General features: G+C 46.8%; 1 protein-coding gene across 5 annotated transcripts; it reads right to left on the bottom strand.

Annotated features, from left to right (window-relative positions):
* Nucleotides 1–11,274: 11,274 nt before the first annotated feature.
* Nucleotides 11,275–17,194, bottom strand: LOC309857238 (conserved oligomeric Golgi complex subunit 2-like). Of its 5 annotated transcripts, XR_014307571.1 has the most exons (4): nucleotides 17,021–17,194; nucleotides 15,239–15,366; nucleotides 13,166–13,288; nucleotides 11,275–11,755 (listed from the first exon to the last, which is right to left on the bottom strand). XR_014307571.1 is itself a non-coding variant. In XM_082750017.1 (3 exons), exons 1-3 carry the CDS (start codon nucleotides 17,177–17,179, stop codon nucleotides 14,649–14,651), a joined length of 330 nt encoding a protein of 109 aa, XP_082606143.1. In that variant the 5' UTR covers nucleotides 17,180–17,194; the 3' UTR covers nucleotides 14,580–14,648. The 5 variants fall into 5 exon arrangements, 3 of the variants coding, with proteins under 3 accessions (XP_082606143.1, XP_082606145.1, XP_082606144.1); XM_082750017.1 differs by lacking the exons at nucleotides 11,275–11,755; nucleotides 13,166–13,288 and adding an exon at nucleotides 14,580–14,691; XM_082750019.1 differs by lacking the exons at nucleotides 11,275–11,755; nucleotides 13,166–13,288; nucleotides 17,021–17,194 and adding exons at nucleotides 14,580–14,691; nucleotides 16,235–16,350.
* Nucleotides 17,195–20,400: the final 3,206 nt, after the last annotated feature.

Here is a 20,400-nt window from a genome sequence, read left to right as displayed (position 1 = left end):
CCCAGATGGGAAGAAAGCCGGCGTGAGCCAGATATAGTGACCTGCCCATGATGGTACAGGCGATGTCCCCCCTGTTCTCCCTCCAACACCCATGTCATTCTGCACGAGGCCCCATGGGGTCCTTCATGCTTCCAGTGGAAAACTCTGGCGAGACCACCAGGCTCCTGGCAGGCCTTCATCTTGACCCTGGAGGACAGCACCAGTTAGGAGAAACCGGCTAGTTAAGCCTCTGAAATGGGGTCCTACCACCCAGGAAAACCCCCTTCTCTCCAGGGCATCGCCCATGTGAATTAGCTGGCTTTGTAGAGGGCTCCACAAGCACCAGCCTTGCTGAGTCACTTTCTCTAAGGTGGTGGCTGAGACTAAAAGGACCCAGGAAAGAAAGGCATAGGCTGTTGTGGAACTCCAGTGCCTTGGCATCAACAATTAATGTGAGCAGCTGCCTCTGCTCACCAGATCTGCATTTTATGTGGGGCACACTGTTCAAAGTTTACACCCCCCATCTCTGTAACCTTCACGACAATCCCTGGAGCTCCCTGCACCATCATTACCACCTCAAAGACAAGGAGACAAGGCATGAGGGGTGTGTAGAATGATGCAGCTCTGTGCTGGGGCCAACCTGGGGAGGACTCCCACAGGCTTGCTCTTCCCACTGCTGCAGAAGCAGCTGAAAACAACGAGTTTTTCAGTTTGCATTATGTAGAGTGGAAAAGTCAATCATAAAGGTCATTCAATTTTTATATGGGTTATTCCTCAGGATAAAAACAGTTCCAAAAAATAATTTCCGAGAAGTTCAACATATTCCTCCTTCCAGGTGCCTGGAATGTGATGGAATGTTGTTAAAATAACTTCTGGCCCATCAGCATGCCAGACAGAAACTGGAAGTAAGCTGTTGCAGGTCCCCAAAGGCTCCGTCACAACCCTAAGGAGAAGACATAGAACTTTCACTGTCCCAAAGTAATTATGTTTAAAAAAAAAAAAAAGGCACAGGTGGAACATTTTAAATTACAGACTTTCAATGCAGAGGCAGTGGGGGCAGGGGGGGTGTCCCCCCACTACCCCCAAATGTTTCAGCTATATATAGTGACTTACCAAATAACTCATCACAAGTACCTACAAGGCGACTGACAGGCAACTGACCGATGAGGAAGGTATTCTGACTGCTTAACAAAACCAACACAACTTAGAATCTTCATTATTAAGAAGAGAAAACCATTTATTAAACACTCACCAGGCACCAAACCCGCTAGGCACTGTCACACGATCTACTCATCACAAGGCTGCCAAACTCAGTGCAGAAACTGACGCTGAGTAAGTCACCTAAGGTCATGCAGCACCAGAAACTGGATTCCAACCAGGTCTGACATCAAAGCCCACCCCAGCTTGCTGCAATGCTTCAGAACCTAAGCTTTGTGATGATCAATAAACTACATGCTTAACAATGTTTACACATCTCTGTTAGAATTCAGGGAAAGGTTTTTAAAAATGACATACACAAAGGGAAAAAATAATACAGGTTCTGGAGGCAGGCTGCCCAGGGTTCAAATCTTGACTCCTCCACTTGCAAGCTGTGTGACCTTGGACTCCTTTAGCTCCCCTGTGCCCATATTTCCATGCATTAAAATGTTCACCATAACAGACCCTATCTCCTAAGGCAAATAAAGCATTTTGGTGTTGTTGTTCTTGTTTTAAGATTTTATTATTTATTTGACAGAGAGAGAGAGACAGGGTGAGAGGGAACACACACAGGGGGAGTGTGAAAGGGAGAAGCAGGCTTCCCACTGAGCAGGAAGCCTGGGGAGGATTAGATCCCAGCACCATGGGGGCATAACCTCAGCTGAACAACTGAGAAACCCAGGTGCCCACAAATAAAACACTGAGAATCATTCCTGGCATGAGTTAAACCTCAGAAGGTGTGGGCTGGTATTACTTCTTGCTGGGCACTAGATAGGGTCAGCAGCCTCAGGTCCACTGTTTTAGCAACTCATTTGCATAAACAAAGCCCAGGCTCAGCCACTTTGTGCTTACCCTATGGTTTCTTCCTGTCACTAACATCTCTCCTCACTCCTGCTCTGTGGCACTAAGCTCTGGGCCTCAACTTCCCATCTGTCAAATGAGGTGAGGAGCCCAGCTGATCTATCTGAGGTCCTTCCAGCTGGGCAACCTAGGATTCTTGGTAACTCAGGGCCCAGAAATTTCAGAACCATCCTAACACAAACATTACCAGATGACACCCACTCATTTTCCTCAGATCTTCTCTTCCGTATTATGTATAAATGCTTATTTTCATGGCAAATCTTCTCCAAGATCCCAGAGCTCCATGAGCACCTAGAATAGGCTGGGCAGGCATCCCCAGTGCTGAGGCTGGGGACATGATGGTCAGAAGCTCTGACCTCCAGGGGAGACGGATTCCAAATCAAGCTGCTCTGATAAGCAGGTCCTCCCTGTTAGAGAGGATTTCAACAGAGCACAGTTAAGAGGAAGTGCAGGCAAGAAACTCAGAACTTGGCCCACTGGACAGAGGGCAGTAGGACAGTGGGCCGGAGGGGTGACAGAGGGATGGAGAGGAACGGCACGATCAACAGAGGCCAGCCAAGGCAGCACTGATGCTCAATGTGAGAGGGTGGGCTGGGGACACACTGTGAAAATGGCTTCACAGGCAGGAAGCAAGCCCAGCTCAGCACAAAGCAAAGTCCTGAGCAGGAACCTTCTGGGACCAGGTTGGACACTAAGGTAAGCTGAAAATGGCTGTGGGACCCAGTGCAGTCTGAATCTCACCCATGCCTCTCACAGGCTGGGTGACCCCGGACCAGTTATGCTACGTCCTTTAATGTTTCCTAAAGGGTATATTCACTCCATAACCCTGAGCCATGTTCTCATTTCGGTGAGTGTGGGAGGCCGCAATAAGGCTTGAGACGAGAACCAAACCAGACCCTGATTTGTGCCTCCTTTAAAGTCCAAATAACCTAACAAAAGGTTTAGGACGGAAAAAGTTTAGTAGCACTGGGAAAGAGTCTGTGCTATGTGTTGTACACTCACCTACGTGACTTCCCACACGCTTACTAAACAAATGAGAACAATTCGGTTGGGCTAAAAAGTTTGTTGCTGGTCCTTGCTACCTTAGTACAGCCCATAAATTACTTTCAGGTTTGCTGTATTTGTACTGGCATCAGCCATTTGGCGTCATGAGGAACCGTAGTTGCTTAACTAAACACAGACGTAATGTCACTATATATATGGCCTTAATGCTTTGAATAAACTTAGCACTGTTGGACATCCTCCTCAGTGCTCCTCCTGCCCCCCATCTCTTTGCTTCTCGAGTTCTTTTCTTCATCCTCTTACCCTCATGTTCCTGGTTGATTTGTTGTGCCGGTCACGACAGGTGAGGATCTGATGGTGCCCACTATCTACAGAGATCCAATATATACAACTAGGACAGCCTGGAGGGGGGTGGGCAACCCGGGCTGGACAGGGAGTTAGGAAGGAGTCAGGAAGGGCGCCTGGGTGGCTCAGTGGGTTAAGCCGCTGCCTTCGGCTCAGGTCATGATCTCAGGGTACTGGGATCGAGTCCCACATCGGGCTCTCTGCTCAGCAGGGAGCCTGCTTCTGCCTCTCTCTCTCTCTGCCTGCCTCTCTGCCTACTTGTGATCTCTTTCTGTCAAATAAATAAAATAAAATAAAAAATCTTAAAAAAAAAAGGAGTCAGGAAGAAGTCATTCCCACACTTGAGGCATGGGTTGGTACTGACCAGAGACTCTGGGCAAGAGACAGTGTCCTAGGACTGCTGTAAGACTAGCTGGGTCCAGGCAAAGCACCTAACAGTGTGTAGATGTAACCCGTCTGTAAAAGGGGTGCGGGGGGGGGGGTGGTTGCAGCTGGTTGAGCATCTTACTCTTTGTTTTGGCACAGGTCCATTCACCTGGCCCATTCACCTATGCCTGCATGTGTTCTGTGGTGTGCTCTTTATCTCTTTCTCTCTCTCAAATAAATAAATCTAAAAAAAAAAAAAAAAAAAAAAAGGAAGTTAGGAAGGATCAGGAGACCTGCTGTTAAGGTCCCAAAGACTCCACCCTCCTCAACTAGCCTCCGGAAATAAAGTAAGTGGATGCCCAGGAGCCTCCTGGACACAAAACTTTCCAAAGCAAAGCTTTCAATTTCATACTGGAGAAAAGGCTGCTGTGCAAATTCAAGACAAAAAAGCCAGCCAGGGTGGGGTGGGTTTGGACGGGGTTGGCCCTGTAGGGCTCTGGCCACTAAATGCCCACTGCCCAAGCCAGGAGCCTGGAGTCTGTGCAGCCAGTGCTTCCTGAGGCTTCCACATCTTGGCCTCGCCCTGAAGTTTCCTCCTGGAAGCTCCTTACCCAGGGAGGCCACCTGTGAGCACCCCCTCACACACACCCCAGCTTCTGCCGCTCCATCCAGCTGGAGTGAAGGATCCCCAAGCCTGCTCTCTCTGGTCTCTCCTGCACAGAGAGGAGTATGTTCCCCAGAAAGGAGGGTCCCTGAGGATACCTGAGTCCCTGGCCCGAAGACAGCTGGCTTGAGAATGTGGGGTTTTGGTGCTCTAGGCACAGCAGTTCCTCGAGGAAACAGGGTAGGGAGCTCCAAGGTGGAGGGGAGTCCCGGGAGTCTGGGATCGCAGATGCCAGTGGCCCCCAAGTGGAAGGGTTTTAGTGACCCCAGAGGTGAGAGGGGCCAGGGGTCAGGGCTGGAGGTGGACAAGGACCTGTGGGCTAGGGGGCCGGAGATGGAAGTGATCCCAGGGTGGTCGCAGGCCCAAAATAGAGGTGTGGGGGTGGGGGTGGGGGGAAGGGGTCCATGGGCCAGAAAGGAATGGTATCCTGGGGCTCCTGGGTAAAAGGCAGTTGACGTGGAGGGGGCCCAGTGGGGCCCAGGCTGCGCGGGCAGAACCAGCTCCTCTCGGGCTGGGGAGCCCGGCAATTCTGAGGGACAAAATTTTCCATCAAGTTCTGGAAAAGAAGCCTGTCAGCACAGGCGTCTCTCCGGGGGTCAGACAAGCCCAGTGGTGCTGGGCTCCTTGATGTCAGTAGGGCCCCACGGGTTCCCTGGATACAGAGAAGTGGAGCGAGGGCTGTGGGGCAAGGGCTGTGGGGCAAGGGCTATGGGGCATAGGAGCACCAGGCCAGCAGCAACCTGTCTGCCAGGCCCCCCTCCCGCTCCCTTGGACGAAGCAGCAGGTGGCAGCGGGCAGGAGGAACACAGCCTCCCTCTCTCCCTAGCGCCCCTACCCCTCCCCAGCCCCTCAGTACCTGAGTCAGCGGGGCACCGATGCACTCCCCCATGCCCTGCCCCGCCAGCCCAGAACCCCTGCCTCCCCGGGAGGCGCTACTTGCGCAGTGAGTTCGCTGGGCCCGCAGAAGGCGGTGGGCAGGGCAGGCAGGAGCGGACGCGCTGCGGCGGGTGGGGGGCGGCAAACAGCGGTGCAGGCCTCTGCAGGCCCGCGCGCCCTCGCCCAGCCTCCTGTCTGTCCTGTCCGGTGAGGGGCCTGGCTGCGCCCCCTGCCAGTTCCAGCTGCTCTTCTGCTGACTCCAGGACCCCAGCACCCCCGCCCAGTCCCGGCCTCCCTGCCACTGCTTGAGCTCCAGGCTAGGCCCGCTGCCGCTCCTGGGTGGCCGAGCTGCGGCCCCGGTGCGGTGTGGCTGGCCCTTTTCTCTCCCCAGGGCACAGTGGAGCCGCGAGGGAAGGCCTGAGGGGATCTTCCGTCTGCTCAGTGCCAGTGGACACTCTCCAGGGGCCTCTCTACCTGGTGGGCTCCACCCATGGCCATCTTGGAACCCCCAGAATCCCCTTCAGAGACCAGGTGAAGCCCTCCTTGGGGAATCCAGGCTCCTGGGACCAAGGCGAGTTGATCTTGTGTACTGCTGTGTTTGTTCCCTGGCCTGGCATGGATTGACAGTTGCTGAATTGATCTATTCTGGGGTCATCAAGGGCAGAGGAAAGAGTTCAGGGCTGGGATCCCCAGGCCTGGGGTCCACACAGGCTTGGAGCCCTCTTGGCTGTCCCTGACAGAATGACCAAAGAGGAACCCTCAGAAACATGGATCTGCCTTGAACTGGCAGAGCATTCAGGGACAGGAAGGGGAATGTCTCCTTCGCAGAGTATCTGGAAGCCTGCAGTGGAAGATGGATTTGTCTGAGCCATGGTCATTAGTGTTGGGCCAAGGAACCCCTGGCTTGCTTCTCCTACCTGCATCCTAGGTCTAAAAGGGTGTCTGGGTGGCTCCCTTAGTGCAGCATCTGTCCAGGGTCCTGGGATCCAGCCCTGCATCTGGCTCCCTGCTCAGTGCAGATCCTGCTTCTCTTTCATCCTCTCCCTCTACTTGTGCTGTCAAATACAATGAAAAAAAAAAAAAAAGTTAAGAGGGGGAACAAAATGGCGCAGAAGTAGGAGGAGGCGTCTTTTCAACTTGTGCCCCAAAATGAGCTGATTACCTACCAATCACCCATGAACTCCAATCACCCATGAAATCAGCCTTAGATCAGAATTATACACGTCTGGATCTCTACAGGGGGAGAAGAAGCCAGTGGGCAGGTAAAGCGGGGTGGGAACTGTGAACTGATATCAGAAGATAAACAAAAGGGGGAGGGAGCTACCAGAGGCAACCAGTTGGAAAGTAATACCCCAATACGAGCGAGAGTGCCCTGCGTCTGGGGACCAGCATTAACTCGGAGACTGGTTGAAAGCACTCCAAAAGAGCAAAGGATCTCAGGGGAAATTGTAGGACTTTGGGCGGCTAGGGACAGGGGCTTAAGTCCCCGGTCCCAGGAAGCCTCCCGTGGCGCTGAGGCAGAGAGTGCAGCAGAGAAACCAGCTCTTGGTCCCTAAGCTGCCAGGGCACTGAGAATGCATGGGGTCCATTTCCTGTGAGGTGATGGGAGCCATACCAGGCGGCAGAATGCAAGAGTCCTGCTATAGAGCCTGAGATACTCCCCTGAGAGAGGTATAAAGGCCCAGCCAGTGCCCTTTGATACAGGCCCTTGTTTCAGAGCCTGCACCAAACTCTCGCCCCAGAGAGGTGCGCGAAGGCCCAGCCTGGTGCTCTCGGACCTGTGCCCCATTCTCAGAGCCTGAGACCCGCGCGCGAACCTCTGCCTTCCCTGAAATTGGTGCGGGCAAGGTGGGCGCTCTTAGACCCAGAAAGACCAGGCACTCCCAGCCCGGGCCAGCGGGAAAATCTCAGTGTGCGATTGCTGCTTGGAACCTCTCTAGAGGTCTAGAGGTGCCCAAAGCTGCTGCTGCTGTGCTTTTGGGTACAAGCAATAGATCCTCCATCCCCAGGGACAGCAACTTGGAACCTGCTCTGCCAGTGGCCAAGGGGGAACTTATTTGGGCTCTGCAGCCAGACTGAGGCTTCTCTCTGAGAGGGAGATCAGGGTGCGGTTTGTTTTCCTCTAAAACTACAAAAACCATCAAAAGCGGTCAAAGTGAGAAAAAAAGTGAACAAACAAAAAACCGCCAGAGAACAAAAGCCTGAAAAAAAAAAAGTTTCCTCAGAGCCCACCCCCTTGAGGGGGGTGGGAGGACTTAAGTCAGGGAACATCATTGACTGAAAACCCACATGGCAGGCCCCTTCCCCAGAAAACAAACCAAGAAAGAAAAAAAAAAAGAGAGAGAGAGAAAAAGTACTACAAGAGAACTACCACTACTTCATAGGAAAACTTTTATCTTTCATTCATTCCCACTATTCTGGTTCTTTTTTTAAATATATATAGGAAATTTTTTAACCCCAGCAGGATGGTGGAAGGGGTACATAGCTGAGTGCCTCCCGGGTCTGACGCCACCCGGTGCCTGCAGCTGCCCTCTGGAAGGTGTTGCTTTAGCGGCAGAGCCGGAGGGCACCAAGCGTGTGTCTGTCTCCAAAGTCCTGGGCACCACATCACAATGCCTTCCTGAGAAGCAGAATCAAGGACAGTTGCTGATCTTCATTCCTTCCCACCAAAGGTATCTCATACACCATCTTTGGAAGTTGGAGCCAGGGGGCGCCTGGGTGGCTCAGTGGGTTAAGCCGCTGCCTTCGGCTCAGGTCATGATCTCGGGGTCCTGGGATCGAGTCCCGCATCGGGCTCTCTGCTCGGAAGGGAGCCTGCTTCCTCCTCTCTCTCTGTCTGCCTCTCTGCCTACTTGTGATCTCTGTCAAATAAATAAATAAAATCTTTAAAAAAATTTATCTTTATTATAACTACTTCCTTTCGTTTGATTGAGCTGCCCTTTTCTGATGGGTTTAAATGAGTCGTTTCTTTTATTCAAAAAAATGTTTGAAATTGAAGACATTTGACACTAAAGTTTCCTTAGAGTAAAACATCTGGTGTCTTCTGTAAGTTTTGGTATGAAATAGTCTCCTTTCCATTGCTTTCAAGATTTTCTTCAGTCGTCTTATGATTTCTTCTTTGACTGAAGACTGTATTTCTTAACTTGTATGCAGTTTCAATTTTTTGTTACCAGGTTATCTAATTCTGATTATACTGGATTGTGATCAAAGAACTGTTCTTTAAATCTTTAATTTGGAAGGCTTGTAAAGGTTTCCTTTGTTGCCTAGTATGCAATTAATCTTTACAAATATGTCTTTCCTTAGGTGTAAGAAAGAAATGTTTTCTGAGGGAAATAAGGATGTCTATTTTCTTTTTTTTTTTAAAGATTTTATTTATTTGACAGACAGAGATCACAAGTAGGCAGAGAGGCAGGCAGAGAGTGAGAGAGAGGAGGAAGCAGGCTCCCCGCGGAGCAGAGAGCCTGATGTGGGGCTCGATCCTAGGACCCTGGGATCATGACCTGAGCCGAAGGCAGAGGCTTTAACCCACTGAGCCACCCAGGCACCCCAGGATGTCTATTTTCTGAGTGTCCTTGTTTTTCCCTCCTTCTAGTAGATACTCCCATTTGAAAAGCTAAAATTTTACCTTGTTATTGCATTTTTAGAGTCTTTAGGTATTATGTTGTTAGATGTATACCTGCTTATACCTTTTACATCTTCTTTCCAAACTCTGCCTTTAAAAATGTCCCTCTTCATCTTAGTACCTATAACTTTAGACCCAACTTGTCTGCGATGAATTTTGCCATTCCGGCTTTCTCTTTTGCATGGTATCTCCTCACCTGATACATTCTCAATCCCTTTTGCATTTTAAGTATGTTTCTTGAACAGCGTGGATCTGTAACCCCCTGATAGGCGCTTGAATAGAAAAAGTCAGTCTGTACACATTTAAATTAATGATAAACAGTCATGATTTTATTCCTCCCAACTTATTTTGTTTGTTTTTATTTTCCCCATTTTTGATGTTTTTAATCAAGTTCATTCTTTTTCTACTTGATAAATTTTAGAAGTTCTTTGCATTTGAGATATAATTCAGAGGCCATACCACTCACCATCTAATGTGGACAATTTAATGGCTTTCACTATATTTAACTATACTATACTGAACTACCTACACATTTTCATCATTCTCAAAAGAAAACTTTAGCCATCACCACCAGTCTTAGGCAACCGCTAATCTACTTTCGGTATCTGTAGATTTAGCTATTCTGGAAATTCCATATAAATCAAATTATGCAATATGTGGTCTTCTGTGACTGACTTCTCTCAATCAGCAGAATGTTTTCAAGGCTCCTCTGTGTCGTGGCACATATCAAAATTCTATTCCTTTTTAAGGCTGAATAATATTCCACTGGCTGGATGGATCACATTTTAGTTATCTCTTCATCATTTGATGAACATCTGGGTTGTTCTAACCTTTTGGCTATTACGAATAAACCCTAAACCTTCATGCACAAGTTTTTGTGTGGGCATAGTTTTTTTCTTGGCTCTATACACAGGAGTGATATTGGTGTGTCATATGGCAACTCTGTGTTCTGCATTTTGAGGAGCTACTAAACCATTTCAAATGTGGCTGCGCCATTTTCCAAGCCCACCAGCAATTTACAGGTTCCAGCTCTTCACATCCTTCCAACACCTGCTTTTGGGTTTTTTGATAGTAGCCATCCACGTGGGTGGGAGTTGGTATCTCACCATGGTTTTGATTTGCATTTCCCGAATGATTAGTGATGTTGAGCATATTTTCACGTGCTTATTGTCCCATATATTTTATATATACCTTATATGTATCTTTAAATATATATATTTTATATTATATTTATATTTAAATACATATTTAAGAATGTAAATGTTTACATAAATATGTTTATATAAATATATGATCGTGTAAAATATATTTATATATACATTTATATATTAATGTATACATTTGAATATTGGAGAAATGTATATTCAAGTTCTTGCTAATTTTTTTTTAAAGATTTTATTTATTTATTTGAGAGAGAGAAATCACAAGTAGATGGAGAGGCAGGCAGAGAGAGAGAGAGAGGGAAGCAGGCTCCCTGCTGAGCAGAGAGCCCGATGTGGGACTCGATCCCAGAACCCTGAGACCATGACCTAAGCCAAAGGCAGCGGCTTAACCCACTGAGCCACCCAGGCGCCCCTTTGCTCATTTTTTTAAAAAGATTTTATTTATTTATTTGAGAGAGATTTATTGAGAGAGATCACAAGCAGGCAGAGAGGCAGGCAGAGAGAGAGGAAGAAGCAGGCTCCCTGCTGAGCAGAGAGCCTGATACGGGGATCCATCCCAGGACTCCGAGTTCATGACCTGAGCCGAAGGCAGCAGCTTAACCCTCTGAGCCACCCAGGCGCCCCTCTTTGCTCATTTCTTAACTTGGTTGTCTTTTTATTTGAGTTGTATGAATTCTTCACACAGTCTGAATGCATGTTCCTTATATATGACCTGCAAATATTTTCTCCCATTTAGTGGCTTGTCTTTTGACTTTGTCAATGGGGTCCTTGGAAGCACAAAACTGGGATATTTTGGTTGAGTCCCATTTATTTGTTTATTATTTTTTTTAAGTTGCTTGACTTTGGTGTTTGGCTGAGGAGCCGTTGTTAGATTCAAGACCACTAACATTTACCTTTGTGTTTTCTTCTGAAAACTTTATCATTTTATTTTATTTTTATTTTTTAAAAGATTTTATTTATTTGAGAAAGAGACAATGAGAGAGAGCATGAGCGAGGAGAAGGTCAGAGGGAGAAGCAGACTCCCTGTGGAGCTTGGAGCCTGATGCAGGACTCGATCCGGGAACTCCGGGATCATGACCTGAGCAGAAGGCAGCCGTCCAACCAACTGAGCTACCCAGGCATCCCGAACTTTATCATTTTAATGCTTACATTTATGTCTTTGATGCATTTTGGGTTATTTTCTCTGTATGGAGGCAGGACTCCTGTTTCATTATTTGCATGTGGCTGCTTGGGAGTAAAATACTGTTCTTACCCCCATTGAATTGTTTGGCACCCTTGTCAAACATTAGTTGACTGTAATTTATTTTCCTTTTTTTTTTTCCCATTGAGGCATTTCACGTGCCATGTATATTATATTTCTAGGAAAAAGGAATCCCAGGATTTTATGAAGAATAATTTTTCCATGCAGTGAAACCAAACTGAGGGGATGGAAATATTCTGCCACTTTTCTAGATCTTTCAGTTATACAAGTCTAGGGCTGGTCATGCCACACTTGTTTAACTTGCCCGTGAGGTTCACAGCAGTTTTCCCAGCTCTGTGGTCATCAATAATTTCAAATTTGCCAATGTACTCATGCTTCGTCATCACAGTGAGGAGACGGGATGAGGACTTTGGTGCATGGCCTCCTAAGAACCTGGCCTTCGCCTCCCCTTTCAGCAGTGTTAATGTTCTTGAGGGCATCTGTGAGACATTTGTTCACACTGTTACTGCGGCACAGAAAGATGGCAGAAAAAGCTTTTTTCCCTTTTATTAATATTTGGTCTTGTTCTCCTTCCCTTTCTCATAACCGAATGCGTATTTCCCCTCCGTCATTTGAAAACTGCATACTGTTCTCCAGCTGTTTTCCCCAGATGACACCTTGTGTATCAAGAATCCTTATTTCACGGTTATTATACACAATCTTAAAGATTTATGACTGTCCTCTTATTTTACACATGCATACACACGAAGCACTAAATACGGACTTTATCTGAATGGCTAAATGTTGGCCAAGACAGAAGCCAGTTGTAGTGGGAACTTCTAGGATAAAGATATAGTCTGAAGTTTTTGTTCTTTAAAAAAAGCCTTCATGGGATGCCTGGGTGGCTCAGTGGGCTAAAGCCTCTTGCCTTCAGCCCAGGTCATGATCCCAGGGTCCTGGGATCAAGCCCCGCATCGGATTTTCTGTTCAGTGGGGAGCATGCTTTCTCTTCTCTCTGCCTGCCTCTCTGCCTACTTGTGATCTCTGTCTTTCAAATAAATAAAATCTTAAAAAAAAAAAGGCCTTCATATTTTATTAAAAATTTTAGGTGTCCAAATTCAAATGGTTAACAATATAGTACAATAATAATAATAATAATATCATCTAATAATAATATAATAATAATTTCTCCTGCATAGTCACTGCTGCACACTAGTAAAATGAGATGTTTCTTTTCTCTTCTTTTTTAAAGATTTTATTTATTTTATTTATTTGACAGACAAAGATCACAAGTAGGCAGAGAGGCAGGCAGAGAGAGAAGGAGGGAAGTGGGCTCCCCGCTGAGCAAAGAGCCCGACGTGGGGCTCCATCCCAGCCAAAGGCAGAAGCTTAACCCACCCAGGCGCCCCGAGATGTTTATTTTCATTTGGGATTATGGAGGGGCAAGGTGTTTTTGGCTCTCCTGCTGAAGGAGGGACTCAGTCAGTATTGTCTCCACCTTTTTCCCTAATAGTAGCTCTGGAAGATGAAGATGTCCCTCCATCTCCCAGACATGAGGGTTTGACCAGGACATGGGATGTATAAGCTCATTGACATAGTCTCATGAACTAAGCCCTGGTTTATTGGTCACAGTCGTTCTCCAAGTATTTTCAGGAATAAACTTCAGGTGTTGCCCTTACTCTAATTTTTCTTTCTGAGACTTCAGACTGCAATCCCTACTTCCTGCAGTCACTCGAGGAGAAACGAGGCATGTGGCAGCGCAACAGTGTGTTTTTCTTTCAAGATGACAGAATCACTCTTGATTTCTGGACGCATCTCAGATTTTCATATACAAACATGGATTTTGGTGTCTACCCTGAGGAGATGATACGTATGGTGTGAAACACACTTGTATTCTCATGACACGTCACCTGGGTTACCCAGAACTTTCTGGGCCCGGCAGAAAGGCAGAAACCCGGGTGAATTCCTCATTGTTCCAGCAGGCCGTCAGCCCTCAAAGGCCTTCTGAATGTGTTTGTGCATCGCAGTGTCTGCTGTGTAAGATACAGAAAGAGCACAGTAGTTCAGTTAGGAACACATTTTCCAGGAGGAACCAGGATTCAGTTTGGGTGACTCTTGACCATTTTTCATCTTCTGATGACTGAAAGTGGTAGTTAGTCTACAGTCATGGTTTTAACATGCATTTCGAATGTAATGTTAGTTTCCATCAACATAAAACTATAAGAACTATCTTCCTAAAGGGCATTCGTGTAAGGCCCGTTATTTTCCAGCTTCATTAATGAAAACAAAATTTTTCTGGAATGCTTTCTTCCTACTCTGTATTAGTTTTCAGGACTGGATTGAAAGCGATTTATTGTGGATAGGGTTATACCTGGTCGTGGAATTTTGTTTCTGTTCCTGGGTTTTTAAAGGTGGCAGAGTTGACTTTCTGATTTTAATTCATCTTCACTAGATGAAGAATTCACAAATAGGACTTTTTCTTGAAATAACCATAGCCTGGGGGTGCTTGGGTGGCTCAGTTCATGATCTCAGGGTCCTGGGATCGAGTCCCTGCTCAGTGGGGAGCCTGCTTCACTCTTTGCCTCCCCCTCTGCTTATGCTTTCTCTAATAAGTAAATAAATAAATAACCTAAAAAAAAAGAAGTTGTATTTGACTGGAGCTTCATGTGGAGTGACAGATCAACAGAAAGAGAAAGGGATATGAGACAGGAAGCAATGAAGGAAAACACAGAGGCGCACAGTATAGACAGATGTTCCTCGGCTTATGACGGCCTCGGCTTCTAATAAACCCACTGTTCAGCTGAAAATCTCTTTAGTTGAAAATGCATGGAAAACACCTAAGCGACTGAACATCAGAGCTTAGCCCCGCCTAACTTAAATGTGTTGAGAACACTTACCGTATTGCACAATTGGGCAAAATCCTCTAACACAAAGCCTATTTCACAATAAAATGTCTGGTATCTCATGTAACTTACTGAACAGTGCATTGAAAGCCAGAACAGGACGGTTCAAGTGTGTTGGTTGCTGACCCTCGTGATCACATGGTTTGCCTGGGGGCTGTGCTCGCTGCCCCTGCCCAGCATTACAAAAGAGGACCCTACTGTAGATCGCCAGCCTGGGAAAAGATCCAAACTAAATGCATATCACTTCTGCACTATTATAAAAAGTCAAAAAACCATAAACTGAACCAAGGTGAAGTCAGGGATCTTCTGTACCAGGTGTGTTAGGTAAGGTCAAGCGCTCCTGTCTGGCCAGCAACCATAGTGGTATGGGGTAAAGTTCCACATTAGAAAGTTCTACAGCGGAGAACCAGTAGGACTCAAGCACCAAGGGTCACAGGTTGCGCAGGAAGACTGGATGCTCCTCTGTGGGCGATGAGAAGCCACGAGCGACTCAGGAAGGCTGCATAGCTCTGGGCAGGTGGGACAGCTGAGGGCTGCAATGAAGAGGGACAGGTGGAGCTTGGAGACCAGGTGGGGAGAGCCCGCTACCCTCGAACAAAAGGCGACAAAGGTCTGGACTGGGATGACGGAGATGGTGGAAGGTAATGGGATATCCATGAAACAGAACTGGAAAGCCATGGAAATGAAATAAGAGAGGGAGGGAAAAGCGAACATGACTTTAATTGCCATCAGTATAAAACGTGTTGAATTAAAATGAATTGGTATTTCTAGACCGATGATGACATCACAATAATGGAAGGAAACCAATTTTGATTTTGAACCTGGTTAAGGAGAAAGTATAGACAAGAGAAAAGCAGAGGCTCTGGAGTCACACAAATGTCACCGTTGAGATTCGTCCCCACTCTTCATTCCCTTCCCTGTAAACCCAGGCAAGCGACACCTGCCTCACAGCACTGGTAACAAATAGGGAAGAGCACACGTTCCCGGGTCAGACAGAACAGCCAGGGATCAGCGGCACATGAGGAGGTGACAGGTGGTCACTAAACTGAGCTCAGGTGCATACACAGCAGTTTACGTCACCTTGAGATGGCTCCTCCTGTGACCTCTCGAAGAAGGCGGCAGTGGTGAGGAACGAACTCCAGGAGCTTATTAGCATACATGATCTTCAGGCCGTCCGGATGAGACTCAACGATCTGCTCTACAATCACCTAGCAGAAGTAAGAGCGTTTTATTTTTATTCATTTGTTTGTTTGTTTGTTTGTTTGTGTTTTTGTTTGTTTTTAAAGCACCTAAAAGAGAAGTATGAACTATACACTACAGAGAAAAGAATCGAGTAAACCTTAAAAATGCACTTCGTTCTTCCTCCTCCCCACTCAGTATGCTTTCTAAACAGGAGGTAAGTAACAACGACATGAAAATCTAGGTCCCGGGATTTGGGAATACTGCTCCAACCCTGGGGGACACAGAGGCTGAGGGACAGAGACTGGCCTGAAGCTAAAACATCACACACACTCATCTGCTTCCCTTCTGAGCTTAAAAGCGAAATACTGTATCTGCAGACAACAGCTCTGTACCATCTTCACCCTGGCCTTATCCTCTACTGTCTCCAGAACAGGGAAAGGGCTGTGATGGAAAGTGATGGAAGAAAACACATCTTATTTTGCTTTAGTATTTTATTTTTTTTGGTGAGGCTGAGTTTCAGGAGGTGAATGACAAGCATACAAACTTAAAATACAAACGTGGCCACAGTTCATTTAATGACATGGAAACGTAAAGTACTTCCCTAATTTAGCATATTAGATTCAGTTCAATGAAAAGGGCATAAATTAAATAACTAAAATATTTTCATTTAGTGACAAAGAATAATGTGATCTTTTTCACCCCCACAGAGAGAGCTATGAACTATAATAGGATACATACAAAGAACTGACAGATCATTTACTTTTAGTAGTCTTAATGAAGCTGAGAAGATTACTGAAATTAATCCTTCAATTTACTTCTATCACTGGGATACTGTCTCGTTTTAAAACTGGAAGCCTTTCATCCTGAAGTCATGGTGGGTAGCTTTATACTTACTGGACAGAAAGAGCACTCGCACTGGCAGGTGACTGGAAGAAAGCCCTCAAACGCTGAGACTGGCTTCATGACTTCTGTCAGCCTGAACTAGATGAATCCGATGCTCTCTAAGTTGGAAGCTGCTGATTGCTGGTGGCCTCACATGGTGCAGCCCATACTCCGGACGCTCAGAGGCAGAATACACTGACTCCCTGTATTTAACTGTATCCTTATAGGTCAATAACACTGGGTAACCAAGTTCCGGACTTAAGGTACGACTCCGCTAAATCACCCTTCAAAGCCCTTTTCTTTGAATATTCCCTCCCTCTCACCTTCCTAGCCTGGCAAACACCCCCATGGTCTTCAAGACTTAAGCCACATTAATTCTGCGAAGACGCCTCCCCTCACAGACTTTCCCTACGCATAGAGCTGTCTTCCAGCTCCTCCAGTGGGCACGGGCGCCTTGGTGGGGTCACGCTTTTCGGCAACTTCATTAACATATAACTTATGGAAATGGAAATTGACCTGAAAATGTTCTGATCCGTACCTTCTTCCTAGGCAAGTCCCTCACCCCTACTAAATTAAGACGATCCCTGAGTTATGGCATCACTGGAAGAGACAAGAGCGCATGTCTGATTCCTGCCATGCTGATGGGCTCCAAGCGGGACCAACCTTTTCTTACAACCAGAAGAGCAGGAACTAAGAGCATCTTCAAGGAAGAGCCCTGAGCTCTCTCGCACCCAGTCAAGAAATGAAGCCAGATTAGATGCTCTGTGTTTGTGGAATGAGGTGCATGGGGGCACAAACCTCATCCATGTACGGTTTCACCAGTATTTGACCAACTGACGCCTCTGCATCCCATGTCTTGTCAATTGTAGCATAAGTCTGGAGGCAGTGCCGTATGATGTCCACATTGGAAGTCTGAAGCCCTTCTAGCAGCAGGCCTCCCAGGGACTGCTGCAGCATGGCCGGAATGTGGGCTATACGCTGCAAGAACAGAGAGACCAGGAAAGAAGGTCCAACAGTTTCTAAAAGCTCAAATATATGTGTATAATTTATATACATATGTGTTATATATATAAAGTGAGCCTCTAATTCTACCAGAATATATGTAAGATTAAAATCCCAACATTTCCTAGAGAATAACAATGAATCTCTTTCTCCCCATGATTGCTTTCTTTCTTTCTTTCTTTCTTAAAGGTTTTTATTTATTTGCCGAGAGAGAGCACAAGCACATAAGTAGGCACAGGCAGAAAGAGAAGCAGGCTTCCTGCCAAGCAAGGAGCCCAAGGTGGGACTCGATCCCAGGACCCTGGGATCATGACCTAAGCCAGAGGCAGTGGCTTAACTGACTGAGCCACTGAGGCGGCCCCTCCCTATGATTTCTTTGAAAGTAAGTCGGCTTCATCAACGTGAAGTTTAGACAATTACGGAACGACAAAGTTATTTGCCTCTTAAGCTACGGAGTAAATCTGACAAACGTGCATTTAAACCCAGTCAAGGGCTTTGGATAAATGAACTCTGACTACATCATATGATGTGTCAAGTTACATGAAATTCAGAATTAATTTTAATTGCATATTTGGAGACTACGCTTGTGTCTTTACACAAAATCTATCTAGTGTGACATAATGGAAGCAGGGTCCCAAGCAGGAGATACTAAAAAAAAAAAAATTCAAAGCTAGGTTCAAAATCCTGTAGAGTAGCAATTATTAGGGGGCAATGCTAGGTCAAACCAAAATCATCCAGGAAATTCGCAAACAGCAAATTGAAAATCGATACCAACACTTACTGGTCTTACTTTGTAGAAGAGGCATGCCTTTGCTCTGAACAGCATGAAAGTGTAACTGGTTAAATTCTGTGGCAATTCTCTCCAAAATCTCTCTAGTCAAGAGAGGGCTAGTAGAGACAATTAGAGAAGTGTAATTCCCAAAGTTAAAACCTGCCACCCCCACCGCCCCCCCATGCCTTACAGCGCTCAGGCACCTGCAAATGCACGCCATCAATTTTCAGGACAAACTCTCTGTGCAGCAGGCCCCTGGTGCGAGGGGTGAGGAGCGGGGAGGTCATAGAAGCCACTGACGCAGCCTGGCCCGGGCCACAGGGCCCAGGCAAGAGGATGGAGCTATTTTAGGTCAGTGTGGGTACAGCTGCATGTTTCCACCACGTTTCTCAGGCTCTCCCATTCGTGCCCTTATTCTCCCATTCCCTAACCCCCTCCTCTCTCTTGCCCTGTCCTACCGTTCATACGTGAATCCCCCTCTTCTTCTCCGCCTACCTCATTCTCCCTCCCAAGTACCTCCCCAGTACCAACTACTGCTGTCTCCTCAATCAGCTAAAACTGACCGCCTAGCAGCAACCTGGGGAATTTCTCAGAGCAGAGGACTCCAAGTTTACATTTACCCAACGGCAGAAAGAGCAAGCTCGGTGCTCTGGGAGCTGGTGAGAAATCACTCACAGTGCATCTGCCATCAAGTGGACTGGATACACTTCCCTCTTGCCCCCCACATTAGAAAGCGTCAACCCCATTCAAAAGGAAGCCGAACAGTGAAAGAAAAAAAAAAAAACACAACAAAGGCCCCAAAGCCCCTGCTGGGCTCTATGAGGCATCCCACATCTGAGGATGGGCAGTCAGGTAGTGAGGAAACACACTGTAAGGAAACCCAAAAATGTCTGGAGACCTGCCACGGTGTGCCCCATCCCAGAGCATCAGAACTGGTGTGGAGGGAATGCAGGTGCTGGGCATGACCAATGCAGAAGCCTAATCCCAACCTCTACTGACTGATCCCATGCGCATTTCCTATTTATCCTTATCTCGGCATTTCTGGGCCTAGCAGAGCAAGATGGATTTACCGTGCGCTGACACTGCTCTGGCTTTCCTGACTCCAGAGCTCAGAGCTGCTCTTCTGGAGAAAAAAGTCCTCCAAGGTAATTCTGAGCAAGAAAGCGCACAATGGCTGTTTATCAAGGACAGTGCGGCAAAGGGACAGGATTGTAGACACAGAGCTCACTGAGGTGTTTCTATCCAAGGAGCACAGCAGCAACAGCAAAGACGAGAAGAACACTGGAGGGCCAGCTCCCCAGGGGCTGAATGTGGACATGGCTGGAGGGGCTGCAGGTGCTGCCAAGGGCCGCAGCAAAGCAGAGCCGCTGGAGACACACGGGCTGCAGAAGGGCCGCGTGCAGACTGTCTGCTAAGTGTGGACGAATGGGGCAGAAGCACGAGTGCAACGGGCTAGAGACACAAGCACAGTGGAGGCTGACCACTTAGTTGAATGCCTTGATGTGAAAGGGGACAGAGACCTAGGACCAGAGAATCGCTTCCTTTGGGATGTGTCCATTCTTAATCTCCATCATGAGACATGTGGAGCATATGGTCTCTCAAGTTCCTTCCAAATCTAAAACCTTAATTCCTAAAATTTAGAAACCTAACTCCACCTGCAAGGGGAGGGACTGTTAGCGTCACACAACAGAGCACTCAGGGCACCAGGCGACCTTGACGCAGGCAGCCCAGCTGGTATGTGTAGGACCAGCCCCGGCTACTCCCACTGCACCACTGTGCGTCTCACAGTGCTGACAGGACCTAACTATTCATTTTCTGAGTCACTCATCTACCCTGGCTGATTGAAAATTCACACCAGGAAGGGAACAAGACAATCACAGTATAACAAAGAGAGCCATCATCTTTTTCCTATTTCATAAGTTTTTCCTTTCCTGTTTGTAAATTTCAACTGGATATGTCCTATACTGTTTCATAATAATATAATGCTGGTGCAAAATACATCAATGGTAATACTCTGGGCATGTCTAGGAAAAAAAATGAGATGGAGAAAAACCAAGATGAATGGTAGGTATGCCTTAAAGATCAACAGGACTTTGCTAGTCCTCAGGGAAGGTGATTCCAAATATACTTTTACACTGCAAGCATAATGACGTGTTGGAACTGTGGTCTATAACCAAAGCGTTTATAGGAACGTGTTATAGATTTCACCATTTCATGCTCTCCACTCTCCTGGAGCTACATTCTAGCCACAAACCTGGATTTTCTTCTTCTTCAGAAATGAATTCTAAATAAGCCGTCCCCGCCTAATTAGATTGGATGTGAAATATTAATTTATGTGCTACTTAGTTTAAAAAAAATGCTTACCTGCTTGCTTCTAGTGCAGAGGTTTCTTTCGAACTTTGTG

This window comes from Mustela nivalis (assembly GCF_964662115.1).
Source record: "Mustela nivalis genome assembly, contig: HAP1_SCAFFOLD_524, whole genome shotgun sequence".
In the NCBI taxonomy this organism is placed as follows: Eukaryota; Metazoa; Chordata; class Mammalia; order Carnivora; family Mustelidae; genus Mustela; species Mustela nivalis.
The sequence above is the reverse complement of the archived record's forward strand: the minus strand, read 5'-3'. Positions and strand labels throughout refer to the sequence as shown.